Source organism: Equus asinus, chromosome 3 (genome assembly GCF_041296235.1).
Source record: "Equus asinus isolate D_3611 breed Donkey chromosome 3, EquAss-T2T_v2, whole genome shotgun sequence".
Classification (NCBI taxonomy): domain Eukaryota; kingdom Metazoa; phylum Chordata; class Mammalia; order Perissodactyla; family Equidae; genus Equus; species Equus asinus.
This window is the reverse complement of record NC_091792.1, coordinates 53,999,887-54,025,020: the sequence shown is the minus strand read 5'-3', so window position 1 is coordinate 54,025,020 and position 25,134 is coordinate 53,999,887. Positions and strand designations below refer to the sequence as shown.

General features: G+C 37.8%; 1 protein-coding gene and 1 long non-coding RNA gene across 2 annotated transcripts in view; one reads left to right on the top strand and one right to left on the bottom strand.

Annotated features, from left to right (window-relative positions):
* Positions 1 to 308: 308 nt before the first annotated feature.
* LOC139044799 (uncharacterized) lies at positions 309 to 4,055 on the bottom strand. The gene is made up of 3 exons (XR_011502010.1): positions 3,928 to 4,055; positions 3,121 to 3,449; positions 309 to 1,792 (listed from the first exon to the last, which is right to left on the bottom strand). It is a non-coding gene; the product is annotated as an uncharacterized lncRNA (long non-coding RNA).
* DDX60L (DExD/H-box 60 like) overlaps positions 3,978 to 25,134 on the top strand; it is a 92,259-nt gene continuing 71,102 nt past the window's right edge. The window contains 6 exon segments of the mRNA XM_070505036.1: positions 3,978 to 4,194; positions 14,019 to 14,120; positions 14,213 to 14,279; positions 15,780 to 15,880; positions 16,048 to 16,117; positions 16,669 to 16,858. Coding sequence (XP_070361137.1) covers positions 15,856 to 15,880; positions 16,048 to 16,117; positions 16,669 to 16,858 — 285 coding nt within the window. The 5' untranslated portion in view covers positions 3,978 to 4,194; positions 14,019 to 14,120; positions 14,213 to 14,279; positions 15,780 to 15,855.

Sequence of the window (25,134 nt, the reverse complement as noted above, 5' to 3'; positions counted from 1 at the left end):
TGGAATGGATGGTAAATGCCAGTTGTAATGGATTCCTGTTGCTGCTGTAACAAATTGTCACAAACTTAGTGGCTTAAAACACACAAATTTGGGGCTGGCCCCGTTGCCGAGTGGTTGAGTTCGCACGCTCCGCTGCAGGCGGCCCAGTGTTTCGTTGGTTCGAATCCTGGGCGCGGACATGGCACTGCTCATCAAACCACGCTGAGGCAGCGTCCCACATGCCACAACTAGAAAGACCCACAACGAAGAATATACAACTATGTACTGAGGGGCTTTGGGGAGAAAAAAGGAAAAAAATAAAACATTTTAAAAAAAACACACACACAAATTTGTTCTCTTACAATTCTGGAAATCAACAGTCTAAAATCAAGATATTAGCAGGGTGGCATTACTTCTATAGGCGTTAAGGGGAAAACCCATTTCCTTGCTTTTTCCAGCATCTATAGGGAGCCTGCAATCCTTGGCTTGTGGCACCATCCTCTATCTATAAGCCACCAGCATAACATCTTCTCTCCCCTCTAACCTCCACCCTGTTTCTTCTAAGGATTCTTGAGACTGTATTTGGCCCATCCTGGATAATCTCTCCATCTCAAAATCCTTAATCACATATGGAAATTTCCTTTTGCCATGTAAGGTAACATTCACAGGTTCTAGGGATTAAGGGACATGTTTGGGGCCATTTAGTTGTCTAGTACTGTCCACTGTCTGCCCCCAAATATTCACATCTATTTCATGTTTCTATTTCACATTCAGCCCATTCCAAAGTTCCTCAAAGCTTCTAGGCATAACAGTATCAACTTAAGTCCAAAATCTTACCTAAATCACATCAGCTCAATAGACCCGAATCTCATCATCTAAATTATTTAAATCAGGTATGGTTGAGACTTTGGGTCTGAACCATCCTGAGGCAAAATTCCTCTTCGTTGTGAATGTTTGAAGCTAGAAAACAAGTTATCTGCTCCCAAAATACAACGGTGGGATAGGAATAGGGTACCAGGTCTAGACATCCCTGTTCAAAAAGGAAGAATATGGAAAGAAAAAAGTTGTCACTGGTCCCAAGAAATTTCAAAATCCAACAAGGCAAACTCCATTAGATTTCAAGGCCTGAGAATAATCCTTTGTGGCTCTGGGCTCTGCTGTCTGGGCTTGAGGCTCTCCCCTTGGAGTCATCCTTCCTTTTTCATGAAAGGTAGCCCATGTTTGCAGCTAAGTAGTTTAACAGATTGTTTCATGCTTTGAAAATTTTGGGAGTTTTACAGCCTTCTTTCATTTCTCTCTGTCCCTTTCAGTCCAAGCTGGCAGTGTTTTTACTGATACAACTTCCTTAGATACCTTTTGGATCTCCTGAGTAGTCAAGGGATTCACTCCATTGGACAAGAGGCTCATCCATATGTCTTTCCTAAAAATCCTGTTGATATTCCTGACTTTTGCTGAGAAGTCTGAAGGGATCCACAGGTCACATGCCTAATTTCTTCACGAGCCCTCTGTGTAATGGATTACTCTTACGTTTTGATCTTTTTGAGGTGTTAGCACAAGGTTCTTCAGCCATATTCTTGGCTTGCTCATCAGAGTATGCCTTCCTGACAGTGAATTTCCTAATTTTAGCATCTCTTGCAATCTGGATAGGCTGAGAATTTCCCATATCATCAAGTTCTGGTTTGTTTTTGCTTAACAGTTCTTCTCTTTTATAAGGAGAAGAACTTGTGATTACACGAGTCCATCTAGAAAATCCAGGGTAATTTCTCCATCTCAAGATTCCCAGCTTAATCACATCTGCACAGTTCTTTTTGCTCTGTAAGGTGACATATTCACAGGTTGGAGGATTAGAACATGGACATCTTTGGGGGACCATTTTTCAGCCTATCACACCAATAGACAGGGAGTGGTTAACGATACAGGAAATTAAAGGATAATGGGGTGAGATTCTTGAGGAAGCTGGAGGAAATCAAATCCAGATGAAAGGGGGTTAGTTGTTTTGTGTATAAAGCACCACACAGTCTTCTTAGACTAAAAGTAAGAATATAGATGAAGGTGTCAGACAGTTCAAGGATTCTCTTTGAAACAGCAGATGTTGTATATGCTGAGAGGACTTGAAGAAATCAGTAAAATGTTGCAGAGTTTTAAGGGCCAATGTGAAAAAAAAAAGGGAATTGTGGTCATAAACAATGAATTTGAGGTGATAAATATTAGACAATTTCTCTCAATGTCCTGGCGCAGGAAAATGCTGGTTTGATTGATCCAGGTTATCAAATTGCAGGTAGAGAGGAAAGCCAGTGCAGGAAGCAGTCGAGGGTGTTAATGAGAGAAAGGTTGGGTGAATGCTCATGGAGTTGATTGAGCCTGGGGAGGCAATAACATGAGGCTCCCAAGGAGTCTGAGAAATTGGGAGAAAAGGGAGGGTTCTGAGAAGTGAAAATGGAGTTTATGATTCTCAAGTTTCTGAATGGAGTCCGGGTTGGGGCCATGAGAATAAATTGTTAAAGTGGAAGAGAACCAGATATGAATTTGGAGTAGAATTTTCTTATGTGTATTGTGTATGCACTTTGGGGTGGAAAGTAGGAAGAGTGGAGTTAACATCTAAGGAATCCCTACCTGATAAATCTACATCATTAAAAGACAAAACAACAAGAGACTCTCGTTTACAATACGAACTTGTAGGGCCCATTTCCGTAACAATCAAAAGAAAAATCACAATTAAATCACACGTGCTTTGCGGGAGGAGCACTAACACTGTAGCATTTAAAGTACTTCTCTGAGATAATTTAATAGATACAGAGAACAGCATGCTGAGAAAAGGATATTTGAAGTTAGAGCAAATTTCAAAATTTTGGTTACCATTTACTAGCTGGAGGACCGTGGACAAATAAGTTAACCTCTCTAGGTCTTATTTACCTCACTCATAAAACGTCAACAATCATAGTATGTACCTTATGGGACTTTTGTGATGATTAAATCTGATAATACATATTAAGGGCTCAGCATATTGCTTAGCCATAAAAAAGCTCAGTAAATGCTTTTACAATAAAGCCTAATTTTCTGCTGCTAGCAAACGTGTTCCTATGAGACATAGCTCCAGTAAGTATCAGATACTAGCAAAAAACTGACAGAAGATGAACTTACGACTTAATCACAGGTCATGTTTCAGATTCTTTTGTTTTTTTCCTCAATATCATCACCATTGACAAACACAGAATTGTTAAAAAAGAAAAAAAACTAACAGAAGTGAGCGATGCCTCCACCTTCTTTTAAAAAGGACTTGATATTCTGGCTTCTGAGAAGAAAGCTTTTTCTGGGCTCTTCCCATTGTGGACAAGTCACCACTTCCTTTTTTTGAGCATACAACTGCTGGCTTCCAATTCTCTCCATTTACTACCCAACTCCACCGTTGGGGCCCACACGACCACCCTGAATCTCAGCACTTCTGCACGTGGGATTAAGTGCCTGGAGCCCTAAAAGGCAAAAATCGACTGCGATTGAAACGCAAACTGCAAACATTAACAGGTGCCATGACAAAAATAAAGAGCACGTTCCCCCTTAACTTAAATTCTTTGTGGTGTATGACTGGCGTTACAAATGTTCACACTAGACAGTAACAGTATTTGAAATTTTTCATAAAGATGAATTTCTTATGACAGAAACTCGAAGTCCATATCCCCTTCTTCTCTCTTTTTACATGCCCCAGCACCAGCCCTGGAAAAGAATAACGCCACACCTCACTGTGGAACTTCGCAGTCCACGGTGTCCTGCATTTAATCTCTCAGCCTCTGCATTTTCTTCCTTCTCTCTTGTTTAGATTCCCCGATTTCTCTGCCTATATTCCTTTTATACTCTATTTACATCCACGTCCCAAAGATCGCATTATTACCTTTGCTGTACTACCCCCTTGAAATTCTCAGTGTGAACGGAGGGATGGGCTGACCTACCGACCTAGATCAGTATTCTGAGGCGAGAAAACGAAACCGAAAAGGCTCCAGGATGCGGAAAAAGAAACGACTCACGCCCTCGCTGTGAAAGACTGGCTGAGACGGCTCTGAGCGGCCGGTCCAACGCTGGGTGCAGAGTTCCCCGGAGCCTCCACTCCGGCTCGGCGCCCTCTCCTCTACTCCCTCCCCGAGGGGCGCGCCTGTCTGCTGCTCCTCCGGCGGAGCTGCAGGTCTGGGTCCCTGGGGCCAGACGTGGGGCTGGGGAGATCAGGTGAGATGTGTCCCTGGAGAGGGGCCCGGACTGGAGCTGTCCCGCCGGAATTATAGGTCTTGTACAACATCTGGACGGACAGGACGGGGAGGAGGCGGGGAACTGGGGGCATCCAATGGGCTCCTAAAGACCCCGGGAAGCACGGCGTGGGGAGATGCAGAAGAAAGGGACCCCCGTGAGGAGCGCGCAGGTCTGAGGTCTGAAGGAGAAGGGCGAGTGCTCAGGGGTTTAAGGGGTCCTCTTCAAAGAAAGGATGGTAGGGATCTGAGGTATTGAGGAGAAACTGAAAGAATGTCAGATCTGAGCCAACCAGTAAAACCTAGACGTTGACAGCAGCAAGCAGCTTCCTCTTGCTGTACTGGTCTTAGACCTTTTAATCATGGAAATCGCTTTTATAATTTCTCTGGAAAGGTCCTTCCTTCTCTCTCTCGCTTCTCTTTTGTTTACAAATTCATAATTATTTATAAATTCGTAATAATTTTCCTAAGGTTTTTCCTTAATCAGAGAAACTAACCTTATCTGTGACAGGGCCTTGAGAATGGTGAAAGCGCCTAACAACCTCTAGAATGAACCGGAAAGGAGATTACCAGGCAAAAGCAATTTCTTTAAAGGCAGAATTAGAAGTCCAAGCAATAGCGTCGATAACATTGTCATAATACAAATCTTCATGGTTTTGAGTAACCTTCTGAAAGCAGTAGCATGTCATTCAATGAATCTACGGTTTGCAGTTTGAAATTTAGTAGAAGAAAATAGGTACTAAAATAATTGAGGGTGGGTTTCAGCTTCCAAGGCCCTGCCCCTCACCTTATATCCAAAAGAAATTGGGAATAGTTTGGTGTGTATCCTTCATGGTATTCTACTCAGAAACAAGTTTGTGTGTCTATAGCTTCTTTGTCTGTCTGTCTGTCTGTCTGTCTATTATCCACCCATCCATCAATCTTCTTCCATCTGTCCACCTCTAGATCTATACATTTTAAAAACATATTTGGCTGTCATGCTGGTGTGCAATAGCTTTTCTCACTCAATGGTTTTTTGGCACACCTCCGTCTTGTTTAGTAATTGCTGTGTGATATCTCCTTGTATGATGTATCAAAACTGATTAGTTTTATTTTAAGCAGAAGAGAAGGACATAAAACGAAAAATAAACGGCCGCCTCCGCTACTTTGCCCCCATAATCTCACAGTTTTAGTTCTCCTGAAAGTTACTACCATAAAGATGTACTTTTAACTTTATTTCTTCATTTGCCAACTTTAGACAAGCGTCTACTAACTTACTGCTGCGAAAAAAACACCCACCCACTCTGTCTTCCGGTATGGGCTATGTATTTCTTTTCCTGGTTGGCTTTATGACTTTAAGTACTGTATCTGTGTCAGATACCCTCCCACTGCTACAGTGATGGGGGGTTAATTCTCTCCCTTTCTGGCTGCTGCATAGGCAGTCACTTCCTGCCCTGTAAGATTGGAGGCCCGGTGGTTGTTTTACTGTCATAACCCTTTTTCAGGCCACCTCACGGCTTATTTGAGAATACGAGTCTCTAAGTAAAGTATTCAGCTTCTGATTTCATTTGCTCTGGTTAGTTCCCTCTGCCCATAACTACGTCCAGAGATCTTATTTTGCATCCTTAATTCCCATGCATCTCTCTCAAATTAGTGGAGTTTATCTCAAATTCATTTGAAATGATAGTCTTGTCTGGGAAGACAACATCTTCATCCGATCTCTACACTAAGGCTAAATCCTTTGGTTTAACTAGGAACTCTATGAGCGAGGTTTTTTCCCCCCCAATCTTATCACTTTTTATTTGGGATACAGAATTAGTTGCCTTGAGAGACCCCAAATTTCTTGGCTCTCTTCCTTCTAACTCTGCTTTCAAACCAGCCAGTTCTTTCCTACGGTATTTTTCTTTCCCTTTCTTCTTTGGTAACAGCTCCCTAAAAACAGTCAATAAAAGGCAGCAAACACTGATAATCTTTTCCAGTTACTTTGCCTAGAGCATCAAGACTTGGTTGGCGTGTGTTCAAAGCTGTTCGATTGGCTTCCTAATTTTGCAAGAGATAGTTTTTGGCAGATATTTTCTTTGAATCACATGGTTTCCAGCTTTTGAGTCTGAGATGCCTGGTTTCTCACTGCCTGTTACCTGTCCGCTAGGCCCAAGATCCATACGTGTTTCCATGATTTTGTAATCCATGTCTTCATCTCTTTCAATGTCTCTGAAATGAGGATGCATATACAAATCTATGGTGTGTTGTAGTTTAATTGTCAGTATTAAAATTTAGTGGTACATAAAATAATGGTACATCTTGTAATTCATGACGTCTTAGATTCAGACTATAGTACTGTACAATTATGTAATGGCAGCACCCTACTTCTGTACCAATTTCTGTATTCGTTAAGGAAATACTAACTTCTGTAACAATTAGAACCTCTAAATTTCAGTGGCATAACACAATAGAAATTTACTTCGTGCTCTTCTAAGAGTCCAAAGCAGATTTTCCTAGTAAGTGGGCAGCCCTTAATAGTATTTCAGCAACCTGACTCCTTTCTGTATCATGGTTCCACCATCCCCTTGAGTCTTAATATTCTCTGCACTTAGCTTTTTAGAAGAGAAATAACAATAGAGAAGGCATACCAACTCCTCAAAAGCTGCCATAGCTTCCACTCAAATTCCATTGGTAAGAACTAATTTTAGGGCCTCCTCTAGATGTAAAAGGATCTGGAAAATCTAGTCATTGGCTAGACAGCTACTTCTTAGTAACAATTCTAAATTATGGAAGGGGGAACCTGACTTTTGGTGGACAGTTGTCTTTGACTCAATGCCCAAAACATTTTTTTATTTTTACTTCAATCATAATCTAAATAAAGTCCTCACATTGCAATTGATGGATAAGTATTGTAAGTGTTTTTAAATCTGTAGGTTTCTTCTCCTCTTTCCTTCTCTCTGTCTCTCTCAGTTCTTGTAATTAGAGGCATGATCAATTTTTTTTCCCCCAAGAGTTCTTATAGATGGAGTTTGGTTCAATTCAGAGAGGGATAATGTTTTGCTGTGTCTATTTTTGTGATGTTAGTATCCATTGATGCTCAATGTCTAAATCCATTTATTCATCAGGCATCTCAAAATGAGGATAATATAAATCCCTCATTCCTTCTTGATATATGTATATATTTGAACTGGGTTACTTCTATAAAGACAAACTTTCCCTCATATAATATATGCTTAATCAGGGATACAATTTGTATGGGAAATATGAGATCAGTGTTTGATTCTTTTTTAATTTTTTTGTTTTGGTGAGGAAGATTGGCTCTGAGCTAACATCTCTTGCCAGTCTTCTTCTTTTTGCTTGAGGAGGATTGTCCCTGAGCTAACATCTGTGCCAGTCTTCCTCTATTTTGTATGTGGGCTGCTGCCACAGCATGGCTGATGAGTGGTGAGTAGGCCTGTGCCCATGGATCTGAACCCGTGAACCCTGGGGCGCCAAAGTGGAGCATGCGAACTTAACTGCTATGCCACTGGCCAGCCCCTCTTTTCTTTTCTTTTCTTTGCTGTCTCAAATTATCTAATATTCAGGTACCCTGCACAGGGCCTTACATAAATATTTGTTGGATTAATAATTAAGTTATGACCAACTGTGGTGTTTAAATTATGACATTCCATAGTCCCTTATATTTACACAGTATTATTCCATGGCTTCTCACCATTTCATGGGATGAAGCAGAGGAGGTAGGGCATCAGATTTTATTGTTCTGTTTTACAAAAAGTAAACAGAAACTTTTCTTTTTGCTACAAAAGTAATAAAGTTTGGGAAGAACACAAATGGTAACTTCGGCTTCCCTGTCCTTTAAAAATACATGGCTTTATAATAATAATAATCAAAATTATAGTCTTTGGGAGGACTTTACAGAGAAGTAAAAATACAATGATGTACACCTGAAATATATATAACCTTGTACACCAGTGGTAGCTCAATAAAATGAATGAATAAATAAAAATAAAAACCCCAAAGTCTACAGTGAGGTAGTATAATACATATACAGCATAGCATAGCATCAAAAATGTGAAGTGCTGGATTCTTTAAATCTTTGTTTTTTTGATTTATCATTTATCTTAGTCTGCTAGAGCTGCCATAACAAAATATTATAGACTATGTGGCTTAGAGCAACAGAAATGTATCACAGTTATGTATCTCACAGTTATGGAGGCTTGAGAAGTGCAAGGTCAAGGTTCCAGCTCATCTGGTTTCTGGTGAGGGTTTTCTTCCTGGCCTTGCTTGCTGTGTCCTCATATGGCAGAGAGAGAGAGAGTGAGCTTTCTGCTATCTTTTCTTCTAAGGTCACTAATCCTGTCATAAGGACCCCACCCTTGTGACCTCATCTAACCCTTGTTATCTCCCATAAGCCCCATCTCCAAATACCATCATATTGGGGGTCAGCACTTCAACATAGGAATTTGGGAGGACATAGCATTCAGTCTATAACATCCTCCTTGGATGCTCTCTCTGGACTCCCCATTGTAAAAAAAATGATGGAAAGAGCATACTTATTCCTTGTCCCGCCATTCTTCTCTCTTTATACTTCCCAAATTGGTTAGTTATATCAGTATTTTTGTTTTGTGGGGGCCTGAAATTGGCCACCCTAAGATATGTCTCTTTGACCTTATCTCTAGAAACTCTTAATCAATGGGGAAGGCAAGGACTTAAATCTGCATTTGTTTATTGTGCTTGTCTGGTAACCTCCTGTAACTGACTCCCCTCACCCCCAACATCCTCCTTTGTCTTTAGGTGGATATGATATTTGGGGTGGTGGTTTCAGCCATTTTGGCGAGTTGCTCAGCCTGAGCAACTCCCATGTATACATTGACAAAGAGAAATGGCAAGCAATAGGATATATTTGAGTACATGAGGCAGCCATTTGGTGTAAACCTAATTTGGCCTGACTTTGTTTTTTCCAAAAGGGCCTGACTGTGGCCATTGAGCACACACTGTATATCTGCTTTTAAACATTTGTTATGGCAAGGACAAATGACCTTAAGATAAAGGTGCAACCTCCCCCCCCCACATTGGCATTTCCTTAAGGATAAGCATCTTTCCTTAGGCTAGGAACTGATTGCTGCACTCACCTTTGACCACCTAGCTCACATGTGACCACCCAGCTCCAGACAATAGACCTGCCACCCTGCTGTCTTCACTGAGACAGCAGACCTATCTGCTGTTTCCATCAATTGCTGTGCCGACAGAGCAGTCTCGCGACTATTGTAAAAGGGACATTTCAATCCTATGTGAAACATCCTGTTTGGGGGTATATAACCACTCTGTGCACCCCACTTCTTTGGTGCCCTTTCTTCCTTCGGGAAGAAAGACCCCGGGCCATGGTCCTCATAAAGGTTTGTTTAATTTTCTCCTGCTATTCTGTCTCATGTGAATTTAATTCGTTCTCCGGCCAGACGAACCCAGAGAGGATAGAGGAAATGTCTTCCTCCCTACAGTTTCATCAATGTTTAAACTATTTACACCGTGTTCTCTGAATAAATTAAGTTCATTGTTATTTGTCAATATGTTGAGTCTAAAAATTAAAAAAAACAACAAACAACACTTACAACTTTATAACTATATACATATTATTCATTATGGAGTCAAATTTTGTGATTAGACCCAAATAGTAGGAAATGTATCCTAAATCATCAGAACTTGCTTATTTAGACTTTCCAAAGTATTAAAGAACACTAAAGACATTGGCCATGTGTCAGAGCATTCAGCGTCAATCATGATGATAAAAGAACTTACTTTAGTCATTCCAACTCTGTCCAGGTACTCTTTAAGCAATTTAAGATTGACACATTTTATCTTGACAGTAACTTCAGGATAGTAATAGTATCCAGATTTGCAGATGAAGGAACTGAAACAGAGAGAGAGGAAACAACTTCCCTCAGGTCGCGCAACTTGTTGGTTGGAGAATTAGGAATTTAAGCCAGGCATCCTGGCTTCAGTTCAGAGCTCAAGCTTTCATTTGCCTTACTATACTGCTTCTTTCATTTCCATTCCTTTGTAGCTAAAATGTCTCTTTGGCAGATTTTAGATTTTCTCTTTAGCTTTGTGTACTGAAATTTTACCAGGATGTGTCTAGGTGTGAGTTTCTCTTTTTTCATCAAACTTGCTTTGTTTTCGGAGAACCTTTATAATGCAGGGACTCATATCTTTCTTTAGCCCTGGGTCAATCTTCTTAAATTACATTTTCTCATATTATGTTTTTGATTGCTTTTACCACTCTTTCTGGTATCCTAGTTAATTCCTCTTGAATTTCCTGCTAAATAGATTATAGACTTTGATCTGTCCTTCATGTGTCTTAATGCTTCTCTTATTTCCACTTCATTGTCTTTTCCTCTGTATTCTGGGAGATTTCTGGACTCTATCTTTCACTTACCAACTTTGGATTCTATTTTATTGTTCAGCATACTAATTTATGTTTTATCTGCAATCAAACTTTTAATTTTCAAGAGCATTTGCTTGTTCTTGTATTTTTTGTTTTCAATAGCAGCATACTCTTGTTTCTTAGAGTCAATATCTTTTTGATCCCCTATGAGAATACTAGCTGGAATTTTTAGAGTTCTCTTCTGGCCTCTAAATCTTTTCTGTTTTCTTAGGAGATAGGTATTTTTTAGTCTGTTTATTCATTTTGCTTTTCTTCTTCTTTTTTTTTGCTGAGGAAGATTAGCCCCGAGCTAACATCTGTGCCAGTCTTCCTCTACACCATATGTAGGTTGCTGCCACAGCGTGGCTGATGAGTGGTGTAGATCCATGCCTGGGTTCTGAACCCGTGAACCCAGGCCGCTGAAACAGAGTGTGCCCAACTTAACCACTACACCACCAGGCCAGACTCGGCTTTTCTTCATTTTTGATGTTTATTTTCTGTCTGATGATCCTTACTTTACAGTCATATTATAAATAAAAAATGCAATGGCTAGTGAAAAGGCTGATTTGAATTTCCCTAACCTGTGTCTCCCTTAAATAGGAGTGAAGGTTAATCATGGATTCTTAAGTGTGTGTTTATGGTGGAATATTTTAGGGAAACTCTCCTGTAGATTATGTGTTTAGGACCCCATATCCTTACACGTAATTTAAAAATCAGCAGAAATGAATTATCTGAAAAATAATTTATATAAATTTCTATAATGGATATCTTTGAGCATGACTAATCAAGAAGAAATAATGATGTATTCATACACTTCACTTATATTAGAATCACCACGAATTTAACAACCACAAATGGACCATATTGATGTTTTGGATATCATAGGTAACTTTATAGCAGATGTCATAATATTTTGGAATGATGAACAACTCTTGGGTTAAATCCGAATAAAACAAAGAATAATCTTCTTTGATGTACACAGGATTGTATAAACTCCATTATATCATATATGATATACATATGAATACATTTTCTGAAATTTCAATAAAATCTTGGGAGGAAAGGGAAGCAAAGGTATCCTTCATCCCACCATGTTTTTTTCTTTTTTTGAGGAAGATTACTGCTAAACTAACATCTGCCTCCAAGCCTCCTCTGTTTTTTTTTGGCTGAGGAAGATTGGCCTTGAGCTAACATCTGTGCCCATCTTCCTCTATTTTATAAGTGGGCTGCCTGCCACAGCATGGCTTGACAAGCCGTGCCTAGGTCTGTGCCTGGGATCCGAACTGGCAAACCCCAGGCTGCCGAAGTGGAGTGTACGAACTTAACTGCTATGCCAGAGGCTGGCCCCCCTTCATCCCACCATCTTGAACTAAATGTCCTTGTCTGTTATCTCTTCTCCCCTGGGTCTTCAGTGCCTCCACAGGCTGCCCAAACCTAAAACGTCATCAAGTCTTTTCCATCTTAAAAAGACCTGCGTGGATTTTGTACTCGTCTGTAGCTACATTTCTGTTTCTATACTTTTCTAAAGGAACAAACTTCTTGAAAAAGTAGATTGTGTTTACCATCTCTGCCTTCTTTTTACTTTCCCCTTCAAATGTCTCTCTTTACTGTCACTTTTGTTCTCCATGCAGCCATCCTGCAGAGAACAGCCAGTCATCTTTGAAAATGTCAATCAGATCACGTGAGTCCCCTGTTCACCGTGCAGTGACCTCTGATTATACTCGGAATGAAATTCCTACTCCATATCCTTCCTGATGAGACATCCCTGGCCCAGCTCTCCAACCCAGCTCTCCGACTCGTGTCACTCGATTGGTTTCCCTCTGCTCCAGTTACAGCAGACTTCTGTCGTTTCCTAGAGCATACCAAGCCTTTTGCCTACTTAGGCACTTTGCGCTTTGAGTCTCTTCCTGAAACCCTCTTTCCATGGCTCTTTGCATGGCTCCCCTGTTTTCTCCTTCAGGTCTCACCTTAAATGTCACTTCCCTCGACACATCTTTTTCAACAGTCCATCTAATTCTTTATAGCTCTCTTATTTTTTTCATGGCATTTAATACAATTTTTAAATATGTAAATTTTTGTTTATTTTTTCCCACTCCCTGAGTGCAGAGACTACTTCATTTTTTGTGGCACTGTATCCCTATCATCAATCACAGTGTCTGGCACATAGCACGTGCTCAATAAATAGTTGTTGAATAAATGCATTCTGCTTTCTGTCCCCTCCATTTCACAGAGAATGTACTTGCTTTGGCTATAAATTCCTTGCTACTCACCAATTCGGTGGCAATTTTGAGTCCTAATGCTATATCATTTGTTAGCGATGTTTGCCACTATCATTTTGAATACTCTTTCCATTCTGTAATACACTTGGGCTTAGTTTTCTGCTTCCTATTCTATTCTCAATGACCCATCCTCCTCCACTTGTCCCTTAAATATTAGTGTCCTGAGGGGGGGAAGAGCTTGGCGCAGATTGAAGAACCAGGGGGAGAACAGAATGGCTACTGTGAAGTGAGGAAGTGAGTTCTCCCAGAAGCACATCTCAAGATGAGGGTTTGAGTGCGAATAGTTTATTTTGGGAGTGATCAGGAGTGGTCAAGAACTTACCAGGAGTTGCTAGTAAGCAGTTGGAGAAATAGATGGTAAAGAGAAGGCAGCCAAGAACAGTTTTGTCATGAAGCAAGTTTCACAGTGGATAAGTAATGCTTAGTCCTGCTAGGAAACTTTAGAAGCCACTGTAGAATATGCATCTCACAATGTGATTCCACATTGTATACGTGGAATTCCATCAGTGATTCTTTGAGTGTGCAACTGTGAGTAATTTATTCCCCATGCTTTTTATCTGGGAAGGCAAGCCCATATCCAGAGTATGTGTCAAGCCCAATAAGGATGAATTGCTTCCTTCTTCAGCATGGAAGGGATCTGATGGAGTCAACTTGTTACCAAATGGCTGATTGGTCTCCCCGAAGGGTAGTGCCATATTGATGGCTCTGCACAGGTCTCTGCTGCTGATGTTCAGGTCATGGGTCTGCTATTCAGCAATGGGAGTAGCTAAATCAGCTTTGTGGAAGGGTGCCCATGCTGTTGGGAAACTGCATAGCCTCCATCATTGCCACCATGACTACTCTGTTTTGTGGCCCATCGTGCAAGCTCCAGGAGGTAGCAGATGGAGATTGGCTGGTATCTACTGGATGTATCATTCTGTCCATCGAATTGTTTAGGCTCCTAAGTAATGGATGATCTCCTATGCATGTGGACTTGAGGCACAAATATCTGCACAGCTTGTGCCTACTTTCATAGGTTGAGCCCCAGACTTCTCCCTGAGACGTTTTTTATTCAATTTTTCAACCTTGCTTCCTCCAGGCCCCTAACCAAGCAGCTGAATTATTTGCTGCTGCTCAAGAGTCCCTGTATATCTTTACCTCCAACAGCTCTCCACACATCCAGTTGATGACCACAAGTGCTTCCAGAGCCCTCTCACTGGGAGGATTTCCCCTCACCACTGTCTGTGAGAGTTCCCCCTGTTTGGGCAGGTAATACAACAACAGTTCATTTTGGTCTACCACACATATTGAGCTGACAAACCAAGAACCAGGCCCTGACTTTTTCTCTTCTCCACTGTCAGCTAGCTGCAGGGGACCCTATATGAGGCCAGAGGTGTGAACTGAGAGAGAGACATCAGAACAACAGAGGTATGTGACATGTGGTCCCTGTTGTGTAACCCACTTATGCCCACCAGGTCTGTTTGGCCATGATCTTTAATGTATCATTTCCATCCTTCAGTGGATACTGCTGCACCTGCATGATTTAGTGATTTGAAAGGTCTTAGGGCATTCAGCTTCTGATGGGCATCTCTGATTGCATATTCACTTGACATGCCATGGTAAAAACTCAGTTGCTATTAGGGCTAGCAGAATACCAAAAGAGTAAGAGGCAAAACCTTCCTCCTTTGTCCTATTACCTGACTCCCCTCACCTTCCCAAAACTTCCCTGCAGCTCTTCATCATCGTTCCAACTTTTCCTTTAAAAATCAAAGTCCAGAACATACTTACTGATGCTTCTAGTCTGATGATGGCACTCCTGCTCGACGCTCCCATAGCTTTGTGTGCTAATCAGTCAGATTGTTCAGTGTATTATACTGTAGTGGTTGATTTGCTTCTCTGTAAAGCCCATGCATTTTTACTTAGTTTGCAACAAATACGATACTTGGTGAAAAGTAGATGTTCCATAAATATGTGAAGGAGAATGACCTGCATGAGTAAGGAACCAAGCCCAAACCCTGCCTCTGTGGATTCTTCCCCAGCCACCCCAGCCTACAGTGATTTCTTCTGTCTCTTATCTCCACCACTTTCCTCGATTATCTTTAGTACTCAAATGAATCACATGTTTGTATTTCTAGCCTTGAAACCTGCCCTCCTTTCAGCCTTCTCTGTCCCAAGCCCTGTCATTCATCCTATTGCCCTAGCTAGGATCCTTGACACCCACAACACTCCTCTCCCTGTGCATATGGAATCTATTACCAAGTCATGCCAAATTTACCTTCAAAATGCCCTTCCAAGAAATCCACATCTCTCTGGTTCTAAGTATCGTCATATTAACTCAAACCACCATCATCTTCTCCAGGGCAATTTCGGTAGCTTCCCCTACACTCTTCCCCATCCAATCTACTCTCTGTATGGAAGGCGGAGTAATGTTTTCTAAATGCAAGTATAATCAAGTTACAACCAAGTTAAAACCCATCAATGGCTTATCTTTGCCTTTTAGATGAAGACAAAACACCATAACATTCCTTAAAAGACTCTGCATGGGTAGCCTCTTATTTTTCTGATACAATCTTATCTGATACAACCTTACTCCTCACTCTCTCTGCTCTAGCCACAGTGCTTTTCTGAATCTAGTACTTCCGACACTGTCCTCTGTCACAGGGCCTTTGCCCATGCTGTTCTCTTTGCCAAGAATACTTTTTACTGCCTTTTTTAGACAAATTAATTATAAGGGGTACTGATTCTTTAGACCTCAGCTCAAACATTAATTCTTTAGGGAACTATTAGATTAGTTCCCTAAACTATTAGGGAAAAATTAGATTGTTTGCTAGATTGTTTGCTCTGTGAAGGTTGTTACCATACCTGCTTTTGCTCATTCTCTTTGTTGTAGGAATAAATGCCGTTATTATTTTTCTTCTTTTATTCCAGGGGTGCCATTTGCATCATCTTAGAGGTGTCAAAATAAAAGACATTCGCCGTATTTAATAATTTTCAGTTTTATTCTATGACCCAAGCAGCAGCAACAATGGGTAATTTTCAATCTTTGATATTTATAGTTTATAAAACAACAGTCTTTTAAGATAGATTCAATAGTATTAAAAATAATTGGATTGTCATTTCTCCTTACCCTAATAATAACTAGATTATATATCTATTAAAAAAGTATTGATGATTCAAAATAATCTTCTTTTTCTAGGATTAGAAGATCATGTAATATTTTTCAGGAAAATGGCAAAGTTAATTTTGAGTGAAATGCCAAAAGCCAAGTAAGTACTGTCGAAATAAAAACTAGAGAGCTGTGAAATTTTATGCTCTGTGTAGCTACAAATCGATATACTGATATACAAATAAAGGATCATTTAACATGCTCATTTGGAGTAGCTTGTTGATGGTGGGAAAACATTCTTTTCCTTGCAGTTGTCAATCGCTGTCATTGACCAGACTGTTTCCGAAATCAGTCACATTTGTGGAGCAGGAAGATGTATCTCGTATATCTGTATCCAGAATAACAGCCTTCAGAATCAACTATTCCCCCTCTTCAAATCTTGTTTCTGTCATTTAGCACTGAACAAATGGCTTTCCTTCTTTGAGGTTAATTTTCCTTATTATAAATTAGTAATTGTACTATCTCTTTATGAAGGACAGCTGTAACGGCAAAATGAAATTATATTTGAAAGGCATAGCAGACTGCCTGGTGTGAAATAAGTACTCAGTAAATAGTAGCAGTTGGTGAGAGCCACCACCACAACAATAGCAACAATGTCTTCATGGAAGCTGTGTAATCTGTAATCTTTATTTTAACTGTTTTTTATTTTAGATATTCCAGTTTATTAAATGATTTTGTTGAATCTAATTTTTTTGTGATTGATGGCGATTCCTTGCTTGTCACATGCCTATGTGATAAATCGTTCAAGCAGGGACAGGATCTCCACTTCTTCTACCTCGTTGAATGCTATCTTGTGGATCTTATGAGTAATGGAGGACAATTTGCCATAGTTTTCTTCAAGGTAACGTACGGTGGTAGATTTTTTTTTTTTATTAATTAAAACTTGACTTTTTTTCAGAGCAGTTTTAGGTTCACAGCAAACTTAAGAGGAAAGTACAGAGATCTCCCATGTATTGATTGCCCATACACATGCGTAGCCTTACCCATTGTCAACATTCCTCACTAGGGTGGTAGATTTGTTCCAGTTGATGAACCTACAGTGCGACATCATAATTACCTAGAGTCCATAGTTTACATTTGGGTTCACTCTTGTTGTTGTACCTTCTATGAGTTTGGACAAATGTATAATGACATGTGTCTAGCATTACGCATACAGAGTAGGGTCACTGCCCTAAAAGTCCTCTGTTCTTTTCCCATTCATCTCCTCCCCACCCCCTGCTCCCTTGGCAACCATTGATCTTTTTATTTTCTCTGTAAGTTTGACTTTTCCAGAATGTCATATAGTTGGAATCATACAGGATATAGCCTTTTCAGATTGGCCTCTTTCACTTAGTAAAATGCATTTAAGGTTTCTCCGTGTCTTTCATGGTTCGATAGCTTATTTCTTTTTAGTGCTGAATAATATTCCATTGTCTGAAGGTACCACAGTTTATATATCCATTCACCTACTGAAGGACATCTTGGTTGCTTCCACATTTTGGCAATCATGAATAAACCTGCTGTAAACATCTGTGTGTGGGTTTTTGTGTGGACATAAGTTTTCAACTCCTTTGGGTAAATATCAAGAAGCTTGATTGCTGAATCGTGTGGCAAGAGTATTTTTGTTTTGTGAAAAGCCGCCAAACTGTCTTCTGAAGTGGCTGTACTATTTTGCATTCCCATCAGCAAAGAGAATTACCATTGCTTGATATCTTCACCAGCTTTTGGCGTTGTCAGTGTTTCGCGTTTTGGCTTTTCTAATAGGTGTGTAGTAGTATCTTGTCATTTTAATTTGCAGTTCCCTGATGACATAACAGTGTGAAGCGTCTTTTCATATATTTACTTTGTATATTATCTTTGATGATTTATCTGTTAAGGTCTTTGGCTCATTTTTTGTTTTTTTTTAATTGAGCTGTTTCTTTCTTATTTTTGAATTTTAAGTGTTCTTTGTGGGCCGGCCCCGTGGCCAAGTGCTTAAGTTCGTGCTCTCTGCTTTGGTGGCCCAGGGTTTGGCTGGTTCGGATCCTGGGCACGGACATGGCACTGCTCATCAAGCCATGCTGAGGCCGTGTCCCACCTAGCACAACCAGAAGGACCTACAACTAGAGTATACAACTATGTACTGGGGGAGCTTTGGGGAGAAGAAGAAGAAAAGGAAAAGAAGATTGGCAACAGATGTTGGCTCAGGTGCCAATCTTTAAAAAAAAAAAGCGTTCTTTGTATATTTTGGATAACAGTCCTTTATCAGGTGTCTTTTGCAAATCCTTTCTCCCATTCTGTGGCTTGTCTCTCATTCTCTTGACATTGTCTTTCACAGAGCAGAAGTTTTTAATTTTAATGAAGTCTGGCTGATCAATTATTATTTCATAGATTATGCCTTTGGTGTTGTATGTAAAAAGTCATTGCCATACCCAAGTTTGTCTGTTTTCTCCCATGTTATCTTCCAGGAGTTTTATAGTTTTGCATTCTATATTTAGGTCTGTGATCCATTTTGAGTTAATTTTTGTGAAGGGCATAAGGTCTATGTCTAGAGATTCTTTTTTTTGCTTGTGGATGTCCAGTTGTTCCAGCACCATTTGTTGAAAAGACTATTTTGCTCCATTGTATTGCCTTTGCTCCTTTGTCAAAAATCGGTTGACCATATTTATAGGGGTCTATTTCTGGGCTCTCTATTCTTTTCTATTAATCTATTTGTCTGTTCTTTTCCCAGTAACCCACTGTTGTGATAACTGTAGCTTTATAGTATTTTTTTGAAGTCAGGTGGTGTTAGTTCTTCAATTTTGTTCCTCTCCATCAATATTGTGTTGGCTAGTCTGGGTCTTTTGTCTCTACATATAAACTTTAGAATCAGTTAGTTGATATCTACAAAATAATTTGCTAGGATTTTGATTGGGATCGTTTTGAATCTAAAGATAAAGTTGAAAAGAACTGACATCTTGACAATACTGAGTCTTCGTGTCCACAAACATGTCATGTCTCTCCACTTATTTAGTTCTTTGATTTTGTTCACCAGAGCTTTGTAGTTTTCCTCATATAGATCTTATACATATTTTGTTAGATTCATACATAAGTATTTGATTTTTTTAGGTGTTAATGTAAATGGTTTTGTGTTTTAAATTTCAGATTCCACTATTTCTCTGCTGGTATATAGTGATTCAGTTGACTTTGTACCTTAACCTTATATTCTGCAAACTTGCTATAATTTCTTATTATTCCAGGAGTTTTTTTTGCTGATTTTTTTGGATTTTCTATATGAACGATCATGTCATCTGCAAACAAAGACAGTTTTATTTCTTCCTTTCAAATCTATATACCTTTTATTTCCTTTTCTTGTCTGACTGCATTAGCTAGAACTTCCAGTATAATGTTGAAAAAAAGTGATGAGTGGGACATGCTGTCCTTGTACCTGATCTTAGTGGGAAAGCTTCAAGTTTCTCACCCTTAAGTGTGATGTTAGCTCTAGGTTTTATGTAGATAGTTTTTATCAAGTTGAGGAAGTTCTCCTCCATCCCTGGTCTACTGAGAGTTTTTATCATGAGTGAATGTTGGATTTTGTGAAATGCTTTCTCTGCATCTATTGATATGATCATGTGATTTTTCTTCTTTACTCTGTTGATGTGATGGATTGCATCAATTGATTTTCAGATGTTGAACAACCCTTGCTTACCTGGGATAAATTTCACTTGGTCATGGTGTATAATTCTTTTTATACATTGTTGGATTCAACTTGCAAATAATTTGTTGAAGATTGTTGCACCTATGTTTATGAGAGATATTGATCTGTAGTTTTCTTTTCTTGAAATGTCTTTGCCTGTTTTGGTATTAGGGTAATGCTGGCCTCATAGACTCAGTTAGGAAGTATTCTCTCTCCTTCTGTCCTCTGAAAGAGATTTTAGAGAACTGGTATAATTTCTTTCTTAAATGTGTGATAGAATTCATCAGTGAACTCATCTGGGCCTGGTGCTTTCTTTTTTGGGGGGTTATTAATCCTAGATTCAATTTCTTTAATAGATATAGATCTATTCAGGTTATTTCTTTTTGTTTGAGTCTTGGCAGATTGTCTTTCAAGAGATTGGTCCATTTCATCTTGGTTATCACATTGGTGGGCATAGAGTTGTTCATAGTATTCCTTTATTATCCTTTTAGTGTCTATGGATCTATAGTGATGTCCCTCTTTCATTTCTGATATCAGTAATTTGTGTCCTCCCTTTTTTTTAGTTAACTTGGCTGGAGGCTTATTGACTTCATTGATCTTTTCAAAGAACCAGCTTTTGGCTTTGTTGATTTTCTTAATTAATAATTTACTGCTTTCAACTTCATTGATTTCTTCTCTAATTTTTATTATTTCTTTTCTTCTGCTTACTTTGAATTTACTTTGCTTTTCTCTTTCTAGTTTCCTAAAGTAGAAACTGGGATTATTGATTTTAGATCTTTCTTCTTTTCTAATATGTACATTCAATGCTATAAATATCTCTAAGTACTACTTTCACTGCATCTTACAAATTTGGATGTTATATTTTAACTTTCCTTTAGTTCAAAACATTTTTAAACTTCTCATGAGATATCTTCTTTGACTCGTTATTTAAAAGTATGCTGTTTAATCTCTACGTATTTTGGGATTTTCTATTTATCTTTCTGTTATTGATTTCCAGTTTAATTGTGGTCTGAGAGCAGACATTGTATAATTTCTAGATTGATGTCTTTTTAATTCTGTGAAAACTAAAACTGAAAGATCTTAACTTACTTTAAAGGCTACTTTATTTAAAATAAAGCATGTCATTATAGAAAATAAAGATGAGCTACAGAAAAATGTAACTTATAATCTTAGTACTCAGAAAGAAGCATTCTTTAGTTTTCAACATTTTATTATAAAAATTTGCAAATATAAAATAGTTGAAAGATTGTGCAGCAAATATCCGTATCCCCACCATCCAAACTCTATGATTATATTTTATTATATTTGCTTCATATTTATCTATAAATTTATCTATGCTTCTATTCTTCCATCAATCCTTTTTCTTTTTGGGGGGGGAGGGGCACATTTCAAAGTAAATTGCAGAGAGGAGCTACATTATCTTTAAATATTTCAGCATTTGTGTCATTAACTAGCGTTCAGTATGTATTTATAGTATTTTTTGAGGTAAAATTTACATGAAATGAAATGCACGAATCTTGAATGTACCATTCAGTGAGTTTTGGCATATGCCTGTGTAGCCCAAACTCTTGTCAAGCTATAGAACATGACTATCACTACAACATATTCTCTCATGCCTCTGGACAGTCTATCCTCACTCCATTCCCTGGAAGCAAACACTGTTTAGATATCTTCCTACCACATATTAGTTTTGCCTGTTCTAGAATTTTTAATATGTGGATTTTTACGGTACGAACTCTTTGCGTAAGGCTTCTTTCATTCAGCATGATATTTTTGAGGTTCATCCATTTTGTTCCGTATATCAGTCCTTTGTTCCTTTTATCAGTGCTGAGTAATGTTCTATTATATAAATGTCTACAGTTAGTTTGTTTATCCATTCTCTTGTTGAAGGACACTTGGATTCTTTCCATATTTTGCCTATTAGGAATAAAACTACTAAGCATATTTACTTGCAAATCTTTGGGCATAAGTTTTTATTTTCCTTGTGCATATATCTACGTTTGAAATTGTTATGTCATAAAGCAGTTATATGTTTAGTTTTATTTAAAAAAAAACTGTCAAAACTTTTCCCAAAGTGGCTGTGCTACTGTACGCTCCATCCAATGAGCGAGAGTTCTGGTGCTCGTTCTACTTGCAAACCTTTGTATTTAGTTAGTCTAGGCATTCTGGTAGGTGTGTAATGTTATGTCATTGTAGGTTTAGTTTGCATTTACCTTATAGTTAATGATGTTGGCCCTTTTTCAAGTGTTTATTGTCCATCTGTATATCTTCACTTGTGAAATGTTTGCTCAAATCTTTTGACCATTTTTAATCGAATTCCTTATAGTTTTATTATTGAGTTGTAGGAGTTCTTAATATATTCTGGATCCAAGCCCTTGTCACGTATATTGTTGCAAATATGTTCTCTTAGTCTGTGGATTGCAACTTCATTTTCTTAATGTTATCTTTGGGTGACCAGACTTATTTATTTTGATGAAATCTAATTTATTGTTCTGTAATAATTATTGTTCCTGCATCCTGCTTAAAAGATCATGGCCTACCTCTTAATCATAAAGATATTATCTTATATTTAGTTCAAAAATGTAAAGTTTTAGTTTTTGCATTTGGTTCTATGATATAATTTTGAGTTAATTTTTTTGGTGTGTGGTTGAGTTAGAGATTGAGGTTCAGTTATTCTGGCATCAGTTGTTGAGAAGATATTTCTTCCTTCAGTGGATTGCTTTGTTATTTTGTCAAAAATCAAATGACTGTATCTTTGTGAGTCCATTTCTGGGCTCTTTATTCTATTTCATCAAAGAATTTAACATTATTTTTTTACCAATACCACAATGTCCTAATCATTGTATCTTTATAGTAAGTCTTGAAATCAATTCTGTTCTTTTTTGTTCAGTCTTGACTATTCTAGATTTTATGTACTTCCACGTGAATTTCAGAATCAGCTTGATGATTTCTATTTAAAAAAAAGCTTGATGGGATTATAATTTATATTCATATAGTCTGTAGGTCATTATAGAGTCTTTCAATTTCTGAACATGGTATATATCTCCATTTATTTAGATCTTCTCTAATTTCTCTCATTAATATTTTGTGGTTTTTAGCATGAGGGTCTTTCACGTCATTTGTTAAATATATTTATAAATATTTCATGTTTTTATGTTGTTATAAATTGAATTTTTAAAAATAATTTTCAATTTTTTTGCTGTTAGTATATAGAAATATAATTGATTTTTATATATTGATTCAGTATCCCTCAGTCTTGCTACAAGAACTTACTAATTTTATTCACTCCTTTGTATGTTCCGTATGATTTCCCACATCTTCAGTAAACAAATATATTTTTATTTCTTCTTTTTCAATTTTTTATCTTTATTTCTTTTTTTTGCCTTATTGTACTGTCTGGTACCTCCAGTAAAAGTTGAAGTAGAATGAGTGGGCATTTGTACTTTGTTCTTGATATTAAAGGGAAAGTGTTCATTATTTCACCATTATGTATTGTGTTAACTGTAGTCTTTTTGTAGATACCCTTTTTTAGATTGAGGTAATTCCCTTCTATTGCTAGTTTTCTGAGAGTTTTTATCATAAACACTTGTTAAATTTTTTAAAATGCTATTTCTACATATATTGAAGTTATTGTTGCTTTTTCTCCTTTATTTTCTTAATTTGGTGAGTTACATTGACTGTTCTTTGAGTGTTAATTCAACCTTTTATTCCTAGGAAAATCCTACGTGGTCATATGTTTTTTTAATACATGGCTGCATTTGATTTCCTAATATTTGGTTGGTCTTTTGGTACATATATTCCTGGGGGACATCAGTCTGTAATTTTGTTTTTTTAATAATGTTTTTGTTAAGTTTTGGTATCAGTGTGATGCTGGCCTAATAAAATGTGTTGGGAAATCTTTCCTCCTCCTGTATTTTCTGAAAGAGTCTTTCTAAGATTGGCATTTATTCCTTAGAAGAATTTGATGAAATTTGATAAAATTTCCTGTGAAACTATCTGGGTCTGGAATTTTCTTTGGGTGAAGATTTCTGATAACAAACTCGATTTCTTTAATAGATATAGGGCCATTTAAAATTTTTGTTTTACCTTGTGTCAGTTTTGTTAACGGTATACGTCAAGGAATTTGTTCATCTTATCTGAGTTGTCTAACATGTTGGCGTAAAGTTGTTTACAATATTCTTCTATTTTCCTTTTAATGTTTGAAGACTTTTGGTGATATCCTGTTTTTCATTCTTTATATTGCTAATTTGTGTCTTCTGTCTTATCTTCTTGATTCATCTACTTAGAAGTTTATCAATTTTGTTGATATTTGCAAAGACCCAGTTTTGGCTTTGTTGTTTTCTCCATTGTTTGCCTCTTTAAAAAAATTTTTATTTATTTCTACTCATCTTTATTATTTCTTTCTCTTGGAGATTTTTTTTTTTAACTCTCTTTCCCCCCCTAGTGTCTTAAATTGGAACCTTAAGTCAAAACCTTTATTTTTTTCTACTATGAACATTTAAAATTTCCTTCCAGGCATTGCTTTAGCTGCACACCACAAATTTGCATCTAATGGTTTTTTCTTTACAATTTAATTAGAAATATTTTCTAATACTTCTTGTGATTCTTCTTTGACAGTGGATTTGTTAGAAGTGTGTTATTTCAATTTCTAAATACTTGTTTTCTTCTAGTATGTTATTGTTATTGCTATCTAATATAATTCCATTGTGGTCAGAAAAAATATTTCTGTTAATTTCAGTTATTTGAGAATATTGGGACTTGTTTTGTGGTCCAATATATGGTCTATTTTGATGAATGTACCATGTGTTTTTGAAAAGAATATATATTCTAATGTTCTTAGGTATATTGTCCTGGAAATGTCATTAAGTCAAAGTAGTTGATAGCTAAAATTTATTTTTATTTGCAATGATGGATGTTTATTTTAAGGACACCTAGGAACATGAGGAAGGATGGGAAATTTTATCAATAGTCTTTTTACTCTCTAGATTCCCATCCTGAAATTTGAGGAAGCACTTCAGACTTCAAAACTAAGCAGGGATTTTACTTAGAGCCCAGTAGAATGGCAACCTCAACAGAGGCACTGTGCTTCTTGTTATTTGCTTTATGGTAAATATTCCCAACAAGGTAATATATCTGACTTAGAAAAATTAAAATTTTAATTAAAATCTGACTTTTAAAAATTACAATTTGAATGGATTCCAATTTTAAGAAATCGCAATCCAAATACGGAGTTTCCCCATCCTGTTCCCCAGAAGCCATTGTTGTTTTACTTGTAAGAAATCTGGTGCACATCTGTTCCATCTTTATTTGTAGGGTTTTTTTTTTTTTGATTGGTTTGTTTTAACGTTATTAAAGGTATAAGCAGTGTTCTAACTGATGTATACAAGAAAGTCAGGAGTCTTCTGTAATTGACAATCTAGACCACTTCACTGAAAAATAGAAATTTTGATGCTGATTAAAGACTTGGACACACATTACTTGAA